The sequence below is a fragment of the Nesoenas mayeri genome, assembly GCF_963082525.1.
Source record: "Nesoenas mayeri genome assembly, chromosome: 15".
In the NCBI taxonomy this organism is placed as follows: domain Eukaryota; kingdom Metazoa; phylum Chordata; class Aves; order Columbiformes; family Columbidae; genus Nesoenas; species Nesoenas mayeri.
The window spans coordinates 12,956,098-12,968,631 of NC_137559.1; the positions used below are offsets into that span (position 1 = coordinate 12,956,098).

The window sequence follows — 12,534 nt, forward strand, 5'->3', positions numbered from 1 at the left end:
TAATAAGACCTAGTGACTGGTTTTGGGTTTGGACATGGAGATCTCCAAAGGAGAAGACCTGACAAAAAGAAGCAGCCCATAGCCAGATAGATCAGCTTTCTTCAATTGATACATCTTTCATCGGGGATGAATAGCACGTGCTGTGACGACAGGTATCCAGGATGTGAAAAGGAGGAAGCTGAGACTGAGAAGATTTGGCTGCCTGGATTACTGAAAGAAACAGTCCAAAAATACATTTAAAAAAAATAATTATCACTTGAAAAGTCTCACAGACAGCCTGAGACAATCTTAGTTCAAGTATCAAGGCTTTGTGATGCAACTGGGTTAACCCAGGCTATATCTTTGTCTTTGCAAAAAAATTCTTAACACAGTAGTAAGAGGATGCAAATCTCCCAAATCAGGAGATTAAAACAACTTGTGGGACCATCATTAATGATTAACCAGCAGTGATTCCTGTAAAAGTAATGCTCTCAAAGAATTATTATTATGGTACTTTACTAGTGTATAATTAACTGACTTACTACTTTGATCCTTGTTGAACTCCAACATGGTAAGGCCACCAGAATCAAGGCCAGAGCATCTCCCAGTGTCCTGACGCTCAGAAGCTTCTTTCTGCTGTGATCCACTGCAATGCAGCTGAAGGTCTCCAAAGCTTGCAATTGTTTCCTCAGTGGGAGAAGGTTCTGAAAGCACATCCTCTTCAACAGAGTCATCATCATCACCAAGAGAGTGTCTTTCCATCCTTTTCTCTTCTTTACTGAGTTGTAAGCTGCTTCTCAGTTTCTGGTACAATTCGAACAGATTAGTCAGAAAAGCTCAAACGTATTTTGAAATAAACCAATGTGGCTGCCTCTTCCCTAGGAGAAAGAAAAATCTTCTCCTGAACTCAGAGCCATGATGCAGCTAAAAATATTCACAACCCTATGTTGTCTTCACTCCTCTGATGACTTGTATAGAAAATCATCTTGCAACTCCTTCGCTCCTTCTCATCAGAATCCTTGCAGGAAAATTCTGTAGGTCAAGGATTCTTTATGTGCAAAACCAGTTTTAGGAATAAGTTATAAACAGGAGATAGGAGAGGGCAAGGGCATATATTTTGCCAGCCTTGCATAGTTACGCATATTTTAGCTTGCTATCTGAAGGACTAGCTGCAATGCAGATTTTCCAAATGCCTTCGCAAGACTGCAAAGCCAATGTACTAGCAACTTCTTTATAAGTAATTGGAGAGACGATAACAGTCCTGTCTTGTACACATCTGTACTACAAAAACAGTAGGAAAGACTTGTGGTTTAATGGACTAAGCTTCCAGTTTGCACAGATTTTTTTTTGATTTTTTTTTTAATTGGACACACTGTAACAGGATTTTATGCAAAAATTGACCTATTTGAAACATACTGTTGACAGAACTGCCTTGCCTCTCTCAGCTCATGCCACAAACAGCATAGGTGATACTGGAGAGACATTTGGGTTTATGAATGTAAAAGGAAAAGACCTTTCACATCTTAAATTTATTTTTCTCCTACTTTGTTGGTATTAAGAGATTTGATGTAAATATAGGTAAGCAAACTGTACAAGTAAAATGAAAACCTGAAGCTATCTTAGGTACAAATTAAATGTGACAGTGTATGTGCACTTTGCAATGAAAGCTTCAAGCTGCTCTTCTGCTACAGATTATACTTGTTAGAAAATCCATGTTGACAGAAACGTATTACAAAGAGAAGGCAAAATTTGGTTCAAAAGAGGGTCTACAAGCAACCCGAGGCTTGATATTGAGAACATCTTTATGACAGTCAGGAATAATATTTCTAGCTATTTGACAGACAGTTATATGGCATTTCTTTTAGTTTGAAACCTCATGATACCTGCATTGTAAAAAAGATACTCAAGAAAACACATTTTAGCTTCAGGAAAAGAGAAGTATTTCCATCTGAGACACAAAGGGAAGGGGGCTTTTGGTTTAAAATTATTAGATTGCTACTTACACATAAATGATTATAAATATCCATCATGTAAACAAATTACTGGTTTAGAAAACCAAAAAAAATCACAAGCTCAAAAGCAATATAGGAAAGGTAGAAAGATGCAAGCTAGGAAAATGTGTTTGGGAAGTTTGTCTGATGTCAGTGGTAAGATCTGTATACAGTTTCACATATAGATGCTACTCCACTACCCAGAAAAGCTTTATTCATGTCATTAATTGGCTGGGCAGAAATTTTTGTTCATTTATTCATATTTTTAAGGACAGGACATTTGTTAATTGTGTTGGAACCAACCGCAAGTAGTAACCAAATGAAAGGCTGAACTGTCAAACAGCAGATTCAATACAATAACAACCCTTGATGGAAAGCAACTGTATTGATTATAATATTTTTAAAACTTTACTCTGACTTCTGTTAGGTAAAGCAATGACATGCAACAATTTTAGCACAATTATTGAAAAACTAACATAAACCCAGAAAAAAAGTTATTGTTTAAGCTTTCTCTAACCTGACAGCCAGGAGTTATGTTCATGTGGACAACCACTAAGTGAACTGAAAGTCTCCTTGCATGAAATACCTTGGTTCTATCCAACGGAGACAATATTCTACCTCTTTAAATAAGGATTTAACATGTTAAAGTTTTGTTGACTGAGATTAGATTTTCTAAGTAGTTTTACTTTTTCTTTTCATTTTTTCCTCCTTTATGTCACACCTTATCAGCGTGAAATCATCTAGTGAAAGACACTATGTACTGGGTTTGCATGCTCTAGTCAGGACTGACACCTGAGCCTGTTCACGTTTCAGTTGACACTGCCATGAACAATAGAAGGCAACTGCCAGTTGTACCTGGGAGTAACGGAGAGGATCGTCATCATTTGTCTCCATGCTCAAGCTTTCATAAGGTTCAAAATCCTCAGAGTACTCGAGAGGAGGCTTAATGCAGAGTTTATCACCCCTTTCTGTTTTAATCTCCACAGTTTTCTGTTAAAAGAAGCATACAGGGGAATTGGACATCTTTTTGTGCTATCAGCAGTGCAAAAAGAATAATCATTACATTTTACATAACAATATCCAGATCAAGTAACATTTTTCTCCTCTTTTCCATGAAGGTTTCTCTCCTCCTGGGGTCACCCTTAGGCCCCTGCATCAACTGCCTGGTATAACCTGCATCTTACTCAGTGGTTGCACATTTCCTTAGCTAAATAATGCCAGTTGCTGTAACTCTGCTATCCTCCCATTCAATTGGATAAAAGACTTAAGCTATCATTCTAAGCTAGTCTCAGGCAGTCGCTAGTTTTTAGTATAGCTGCCTATATTTGGCTAACTTTCCAATCTGGTCAAAGGAGACACCTCCTTCTTCATTTGGTTCTTGTGATTAGAATGATTTAGATTATGACTAGACACACATTTGGCAAACTTAGCAAATGAGTTCTGACAGGCCAGTATGTAAGCAGTGATCTGCTGAAATAGCAGCTGAGAAAATGAATTCAACTAAGCAGCAAGGGTGATAAATAAAGTAATGCAGCCTTACAATTTGAATGTGCAATACGTGCTGAAAGAAAAGAAAACCTGCTTGATGTGAACACTTGATCTGCAGTGACACAGACCTCTGATCTCCATTCACTCAAGCACAGACTGGACATCCAGCCAGGGCAATTGCTAATCAATTAAGGTAATTATGCGAGTGAAATGTCTCAGTTGTTCAGAATTCACATTTGTTCTGTTGATGAAGTCATACTCCTTCACAGGTTAAGTCAGATCCTTCTTCACACCAAAAGAAAAAGACATCATTGAGGTTTCTTCAATGAACCAAGAACTATGTAGCTAATGGCCCTAAATTTCGTATAGGCAGGGTATTTTCATTATCCATAAACATGTTTCTTCTCCTCTGTTTTACAAGAATCTGTCACAAATTATACCTCAAGCTATGCAAATTACACCTCTGTGTCCCTTAATACTACTGCAGGGTGGAGAACAGCAGTGACAGGAGGGATGTATCTCCAAAATGAGATTCTCTGTTCTTGCACCAGATAAGCTCTGTAGGCTTGCTATCAGAGATGTCAAGCAACAGCTATTTTGCTGGAGGACAGAGTGAGCCAATCACATCAAGTTTCTGTGATGGATGTGACTGAAACCAGACCCTCTCAATGAGATTTGCCTCTCTGGTCTTCAAAGTACACACAAAACTGGTCATGGTATCATTTCAATGTACCACTCCGTATCCAGACCAAACTAAGACTCAGATTCTATGAGAATCCCAACTGCTCACTGTCTACTAGTTGCAATCAATTTCCCCTAAAATTACTTACAATCTAAGAATTAGTTCAAAGATGCATTCTGCAAACCGTTCCTTACCTGAAACCAACCTCTGCGTTTCATTTTCCTTGGTGCCGTCTGTGTGCTGCATTTTTGCAACTCACTCTGTTCTAGCTGGGCTGCTTTTTCAGAACACAGAGACAAGAATTAGAAGGCAGAAAATACAAATATAGTATTTGACAATACACCTTAGTTCATATTCTTTTTTTTTTCCCAGATGAGGGCAGAAAAGCAAGTCTTTGACATGTGACTGGTATCAACACCGAAAAGGCATTCCACTTTGCATACTGGCTAGGTGTCTGTCTGTAGGAGGAGTTTTGAACCTCTTCAAGGACAGTAATCATCGTGTGTATTCAACAGAATAAATTGTTTAGAGAGACATTAACTTCACAGCAAGTAAAGCCCCATATTCATTGATATGAAAGTATAGCAATATGTTCTAGAATAGGGGCACAAATCACTAACTCCCAGCTGAGTAGACAGCAAGCTGTCTTAGGAAGCCAAATGAGCCCAGAATCCAGACTACTAAAGGCAGACTCTGATAGACAGGGCCCCAGTGAACAACAGGCGATGTGCTGAGTTTACAAAGAAATTGTGTGTATTTATTCTCAAACTCAGGAAACATAAGGTACTGGCAGATTAAATAGAATGTATTAGGTATTTAACACACTGTGCAGAGAATAATTCTTCATATACAAGTCGTAAATGAAGGACAATAATTTTCCTTCACTTCCAAGGCAAGGCAGAGTTGGTTTCAGTTGTATAGTTGTTGTATAGTCAAACAGAATTAAGGGTGTCTATGCAGGAAATGGTGCCATCTTATAGTGGAACCATGGATTTTTGAGAAGATGCTTCCATTGAGACAAAGACACAGATAAGCTGTATGTCACATCAGCATCCTCAAGGGAACAAGAACATCACCAACACTCTCAATAGCATCCTAAATAAAGGCATCTCATTTCCTATGTCCAAGACAGATTTACAGCTTCCATTTCTTCTCAATGAAAAAAAATAGCTGATGCAAAACCTTTTTTCTTCAAGCCATAATTTAGTGGTCACCCTAAGCCAGCAGAAATTGGCACTACCTATAAAAGAAGCAGTCATCCTACAAAGGTCATAGAATCAGAAAGATTTAGTTTGAAAGGAACCTCTGCAGGTCACCTAGTCCAACTTTCTATTCAAAGCAGGACTTATTTGAAAATTAGATCAGGTTGCTCATTACAACTCTCATTACCACTTTTTCTCTTTTGGGTTGGACAAAGCTACACACAGCTGTGCATGTTCAGAGAACTGATATGGGCAAGTTTTAACTGAGGAAAAACATAAAAGAAAGATTACTTTTAACTGTAGTCACTTGTACAATTTGGTCAACCATGAGACTGCACAAATGCTGGTACAAGCAGGGAGGAGAGAGCAGGCAGAGGGTAGGACCATTCTTGGAGGAAACAGGGTATGTTTACATCAACTTACAGTAAACATAAAATTACAGAGCAAGAATAACAAGACGTTGTCCTACTGCTTCAGCACGAAGTACCTGTCTCTTAGGCCTGAAACAGGACTAAGAACAGAAGGGAAAAGGAATGGAATGCTCCAAGGAACAAAAACAGCCCTTCCAGCTGGAGCTCCTGCTGCTCCATTACACTATTCCTACCTAACTCCAGAAATACTTCGCAGTGATTAGCATTGGTGCTGATTGCTATGGGGTTCTTCTGGCACTGAGGGTAAACTGTCCTGAGATTACAAGGCTAGAAGTGTGATCTGGTTCACTCACTGCTTTGGGACACAACTCAAAGCACCTTTCACTTCCACCTTCTAAGCAATCCATCTCTTCTAAGCCACTGCCCAGAAGGCCACTCATGTACAGAGGTAGAGTAGGACTCATGCTGCCACCACTGAGTGTTTGGTTCTCAGAATTGTTTGAATATTTTGTGATGAATTCACATGACCAGGTCTCTTTAAGCCAGGAAAAAAAAAAAAGTAGTTCAAATTCCAGGCAGAAGGTGAGACAGCTGAGCTAGTCATCTGTGCTACAAACACTGCTTCAGAACAAAAAATGTCCTTCTCATGAGATGGATGGGATGCGAATACCTGCTTTGGCACACAAAATAGGTCCACTGGTGTCATTGCCTTGGAGACTTGAGCTGACAGTGCCTGTTCTAGTAGCTAAATATATTAGCTCAAAATATTAGTCATAATCAAAGGTGACCCAATGCTACCCTTTGTGACCACACGGACATTCACTAGAAGTACATGCATAGTCATGAAACTATGTTTGGGTTCTACACCCAAAAAAATTACAGTATACCTAGAGACCAACTTCACTACCTTATAAGCCCATTTACTTTAATTCATTTACCAAGCCTGAGCATAAAAAAGTTTATCAATCACGATTATCATTAATTACTCCTAGGGAACACAGACAAAGAAAACAGCCCAGACAAACAGATTTATGATTACACTTTCATGAATCTCAAAGAGGGATTTGTGCCCATTCTGTATTAAGTATCACACATTTCTAATTTTTCACCGAAGACTAATCCTATAGATGGATGCTTTAGAAAGAAAAAATGATGCAATAACTCTCAGGGGAGATCGATAGGGAAGAAAATTCTGCACTGTATCTCAGCTAGAAATCATTTCTGTAAGTAAAATCATATTCAATCCTTGAGAAGAAATGCCTAGAAATGAAACAGACCACAAAATTGCTCAGGTAGTACCCCCAGGCAAGGAGTTTATACAGATCACTAATGACTCCCACTCTAGAGGTAAAAATCAAACAGAATAAAAATGACAGGATGATGATTTAGTTGATATCTTTCATTGCAACTACACGTTTAATGTAACAACATTGCATAGCTAAGAAACAACAAAACACTGAATTCTCTTCTGCAGAGATAATGCTACTGTCTCTAAGTTGGTGGAGTAGAGGAAGGGAACAGAGACTGACACTGAAGTTTTTAAAGTTCCAAAGACAAGCTGAAGTATTCTACATTAACTGCATCAAATGGCATTAAGCAGCTACAAAACAAACAGCTTTGATTAAGCTTAGAGATGGCAGCTGCACAGCAGAACTTCAAGAGGAAATGTCTCTTGACACAGTTCTGTTACAGCTGCTGCCGCAATATCCCTGCGCAATTTTTGGAGCAAAAAGTCAGAGGTTGTTTTATACCCTCTTTAGCTACCTACAGGTGTACCTTCCCAGTATGGCAGAGCACACAATTTCCTTCTTTTTCCAGTATTAAAGACCATTAACTTTTTTGCATCTTTACATGCAAGTTTTTACTTTCATATAGAACAGTGAAACCAGGTGACTATTTGATTCCCCATCACCATCCCCTATAATCCGCAAGAAATTATATAGATAAACCTGAACACAAACTTGAAAACAAATAGTATGTACACAGAGTAGCAGGAAAACAGAGGGGAAAAAAAGAGATCAAAGTTAGTCATAGCTAGAACAGATATTAGTTAGTTAGTTAGTTTCTGGTATTGTTCACATTAATAAACCTTCAATCATAATAAATTATTATGCAACTTTTTAAACATGTCATCTTCATTTTTAAGAAAAGCTTAAGCAGACACCATCAACACAGCAACAGATTAAAAAGATCCACGCTAAGAGAGGCGGTAGCAAGTGTGAGGATAACAGACCAAGGCTGGTAAACTGCCTTACATGGGGATTTAGCAAAATCAACTTTATTTTCATTATGCTAAACAGATTAGAAGGCCAGTAAGCTCACACTTTATACCTTCATACATGCAAAATTATTCCTGTCGCTACATTGCTCTCTATGCCTGATAGAATTAAATTAGACATAAACCACACATTTTTAAATAAAGATAGCTAATCACTGGCAGAAAATGGTAGGTTTCCTTTACTTCAAATATTTAAATAAAGATTAGCTATATTTTTAAGACAACTATTATAGCTTAAACATAATTTATGAGCTTAATACATCTATTACTGGATATAATTTGATTATAGTCTATGTCATCAAATGTCATTTGTCTACAGAACACCGGACTTCGATAACCAGATCAGATAACATTGGAGTCCATCAGATCTTAAAGTCTATGAATGGTGTTATGTATCAGACAAATGCATACAACTGTTTTACATCAGAAATTTATATACATCTATAATCTTCTAGTTTTAGTTATAAGTGTTTGACAAACAGAGAGGTGAGGAAATTAAACTTTGGAATCACAGAAGGATCAACTGAGAAATCAATAGTGTGTTGCAGAGACTGTTCCTTACATAGAATCAGCTTAAGTGCTCTGGTTAAAGAGTTCCCTGGAATTTCATTCCACCAGGTTAAAATGCTGTTGTCTCTTTATCAGTCTGATCTTACCAATTTTGTTACAGCTCTGATGAGTAAATGTTTAAAATAGTTATAGATGGCAATCTCTGTAAAACTCTCATGTAACTCACCATTTGTCCTGTTGGTCTTTGTCTCATTTTTAATGTAGCCATGTGAGCTGATTCTTCTGCGGTAATTTCTCAGCTCTGAATTAGCTCCATTCAGATACAGAGAAAATCCTTGTTCTAACTGCTCCAGTTTGATTTGTATGGGATCCTTTCTTTTTAAGCATCTCAGTAGCCTGGTGTAGAAAGCATAATAATTCATCTTTACACAGTGCATATGCAGATGGTCAGATTAGCAATAAATACAAAACCACACAATGTCATAAAGCGGAAAAACATGTTCATAGTTCAAATAGCAATTTCAGAATGTAGCTTCCAGGACCTGTTCCTGTTCTGTAATGCCTGTATGAATACCTGCATGCTGTGACATGTAAAGTTTCACTGAGTCTCTCCCTTCTGAGACTCTTTCCTGTGTTGTTTCTCATTTCACATTCTTTTTTCCAATTGGTACTTAGTATATTTAAAATTTCTTCTTGATACTTTTTAAGAGCTTTACTTAGAATTTTAAAAATGGTTGAGCTCTTTTCAAGAAAAAAAATTACAAACAAAAATATTATTTGTGATTTGAAACTTGAGGTGGAAAACCCCCAATCAATAGTGCAGTTAAAGACACCAGAAACTTAAAGTCTGGTTAAAATAACATTAACAAAATACCCTTCCCCAGGCTCAATTTCAGTAGAACACACACATTCCCTCTTCCAAGTCTCATCTTCCCTCCTTTCGCCGTGGGTTATACTCAGCCCATCCAAATTGCTTCGGTGAGGTGACATGCACACCAGGAGGTTGAGGCCACATGGGTGTCAGTTTCCACCTGCCCCTCTGTGCTGTTTCTGCTTCCCTCTGACTTCAGGGTGGGTCAATCCACAGGCCAAAGTCCCCCAGCGGTGTATCTGTTGTGACACAAGTCACCTCATTCCAAGAGTGTCCCCGGCAGCCCCACAGCCAGGAGAACTGCACCCCTGGCAGCCACCACTCTCTCAAATCCATCCCGGCTCCTCACTGGTGATGTTTTGGCACATGAGCGGCTGTCTCTGTTAGTTTTGGATCCAGCAGGACCTGACCTGCCCCACCACAGGTTACACTGCAGCCCCCACCACCCAAAGCTGCCAGTTCCAACCCAGAGAGAAACACAGCCGGTGTTCTTGTTCTGCCTGGTGCAGCTGCCACCTGCTCGTTGTGTTGTAATTCAGCAGCATCTGTTTCCACCAAAATGCAGATTTAGAGCTCTGGTAATAAGGATGCAGGTTGTTTCAATCATTAAATAATTTGTTTTTATCCTTTCTTAAAACTAATTTAGGAGACTACATAAGAAAAAAACTCATGTTCACAAAAATTGGCTGTTCTTCTAACATAATCGTGGCTTTTGTAGGTTGCTTTTTTTTTTATCTTTTCACCAAACCATTCAGTTTGTTATAGAATTTGAGTAAAAATCTTACAGCTTCTGGTAAAGGAGGGAATCTAACAAAAAAGTTCTGTAGACCCTTCTGAATTAACCTATGAAATTCATCTATCTGGGGTACAATGACAGGAAGGTTCATAGGAACAAAGATTAAAAGAAATGTTTTAAAGTTGTCTGAAAGACACTGAAGTTTGCAAAAGCAATCTAGGTGTTCTTATCTCTCATCTTAGAAGAACCTGACTTTGCACATTTAACTTTAGCAACTTTTGCTAAATAAACTTCCCTGTAAGCCGTGGAAGCAATATCTTATTAATAAATATCTATATTTAAAAGTATGCTGAAGAAATATTGCGGTGTCCTCTAGAAATAATAACTTTGCCCTTAGCAAACAAAGGGAAGAAAAGAGAATCACCTGAATGCTTTAAGACACGGCAAGTCAGACTTTGCATCACAAGTTTAAGACCCAAGTTTCTAAACTAATACTCACAACTGCTGATTTTAGGTACTATATTAGAGTGTACACAACAGATATTGCATTCTCAATGGTGGGGACAGTTCTGTATCTTACCGGTTTCTCTGCTGAAGGAATATTAAGTATTCGTCATGTTTTTCATCAAAGTCAGTCACCATGTCCTTAATATAAAGCTGAAATGAGAATATAATTGTCACACTGAAGTATAGCAACGATTTCCTACAGAGAAAGGAAGGTTTTGCACCCTCAGTAGGCAAGAAAGGTATAAACTGGAAAGAGCTTCTCCTTCAACAAAGCATACAAGTCTCAGTGCAGTAAATAAAGATCCTGAAGAACAGAGGAAGCTTTACCTGTTGTGCTTATTTTTCAGATCCCTTCACAATTTACCAAAGAGCCTACAAATTATAAAAATGGAAGGAATATGCTACAATGAGTTTATAATCCAGGAACTGACAAGCAAGTCAATCCTGCCACCTGCTCATTGCGTTGTAATTCAGCAGCATTTGTTTCCACCAAAATGCAGAATTAGAGCTCTAGTAATAAGGATGCAGGTTGTTTCAATCGTTAAATAATTTGTTTTTATCCTTTCTTAAAACTCATGTTTATTGTTACTGTTGATGCCGTCAGTTAATTCCAAAAGTTATTCACTACAGAGGCTGTATCCATTTAAAGTGTTTAACTGAAGATTTTACCTTGCTTGCCTTACAGGAAATATGAACTTTCGCAGCAATTCCCACCACATATCCCAGAGTTGCTGCTGCAAGTTGTGGCAGGGTGTTCTCTTACACACTCACGGGCCTACAGTTGTCACCAAAACATTTAACTTAGTTCTATGCCAAAAAAAGAAACCCCATATTTTGTCTCTTACCGGCTACGGAGTATTTGTGCTAAAACGCGGCCCTTTCCCGCGCCCTCGCTGAAGTAACACCGCGTTGGGGCTGAACCGACCGCCCTCCCGAAGGGCTGAGCAGGGCCTGGGCCCAACGCCCCTGCGCGTAGCGCCAGCACCACCGGGCTCAGGAGGAGCCCCGGGGGCGGAGCCCCCGCCGCACGGACCCCGCGGCAGCTCGGCGGGCACGGCGGCGAGCACAGGCCGGGCCGCTGCCCTGTTTATGCGTTTCCTTGGTTACCGTCGCAGCTGCGACCTCACTTCCGGCGCGCCGACCGCGCGCCCGGAAGCGGCGGCGGGAATGGAGGCGCTGTGGGCGCTGCTGGACGAGGTGGCCCTGGAGGGGCTGGACGGCGCCACCCCGGGCGCGCTGTGGCACCGCCTGGGCACCCGCTCGCCGCCCTTCCCGCTGCCGCTGGAGCCCGGCACGCAGCAGCTCCTCTGGGCCGCGCTCAGCGCGCAGCCCGACATCAGCTTCTACCTCCTGCCGCGGCCGCGCCCGCCGCTCCGCCCGCACGACCGGTGAGGAGTCTCGGGGGGACCCGCCAGGTCGCCCCGCTCGGGCCGCCGCGCTCTTCCCTTCCGTTCCCTTCGCGCAGGGGCTCGGGGAGCGCTCGCTGCTCTGTCCGGGGCAGCGCGGGGCTGGTTCTCCGGCCCCGCTCGGGTTGTGCTGAGGACGCTGGAGCGGCCGGTTGGCGGCAGGCGAGGCGGAGCTGGGAGTCGCAGCAGCCCCTGTGTACGGGCCCGGGCTCCATTCCAGTTCTGATGACTTCACCACCGAGTACAAGCAGAACTGGTGTGTCCCACTTCATCAGGGTGGATGTACCTGGTGTTTGCCTTTTCTGTACACTAGTATTTATATTCAGAATCACAGACTGATTGACATTGGAAGGGACCTCTGGAGATCATCTAGTCCAGCCCACCTGCTAACACAGGTTCATCAGAGCAGATCACACAGGAATGTGTCGAGGCAGGTTTAATGTCTCCAGAGGAGACTCCTCAACCTCTCTGGGCAGCCTGTTTCTTCTATAGGTTTCTCCTGTTCCCACCACT

At 40.7% G+C, this 12,534-nt stretch overlaps 2 protein-coding genes across 2 annotated transcripts in view; one reads left to right on the top strand and one right to left on the bottom strand.

Moving 5' to 3' along the window:
* The window catches only part of KATNIP (katanin interacting protein), a gene marked incomplete at its 5' end in the record, with an annotated part of 53,465 nt that extends 42,715 nt beyond the window's left edge, over window positions 1-10,750 (bottom strand). The window contains 5 exons of the mRNA XM_080354164.1: window positions 522-783; window positions 2,826-2,960; window positions 4,335-4,417; window positions 8,728-8,897; window positions 10,689-10,750. Of these exons, the coding sequence (XP_080210290.1) occupies window positions 522-783; window positions 2,826-2,960; window positions 4,335-4,417; window positions 8,728-8,897; window positions 10,689-10,750 (712 nt within the window). The remainder of the gene's footprint in view (window positions 1-521; window positions 784-2,825; window positions 2,961-4,334; window positions 4,418-8,727; window positions 8,898-10,688) is intronic.
* A 1,032-nt stretch (window positions 10,751-11,782) lies between these two features.
* GTF3C1 (general transcription factor IIIC subunit 1) overlaps window positions 11,783-12,534 on the top strand; it is a gene marked incomplete at its 5' end in the record, with an annotated part of 42,411 nt that continues 41,659 nt past the window's right edge. The window contains one exon of the mRNA XM_080353798.1: window positions 11,783-12,003. Coding sequence (XP_080209924.1) covers window positions 11,783-12,003 — 221 coding nt within the window. The remainder of the gene's footprint in view (window positions 12,004-12,534) is intronic.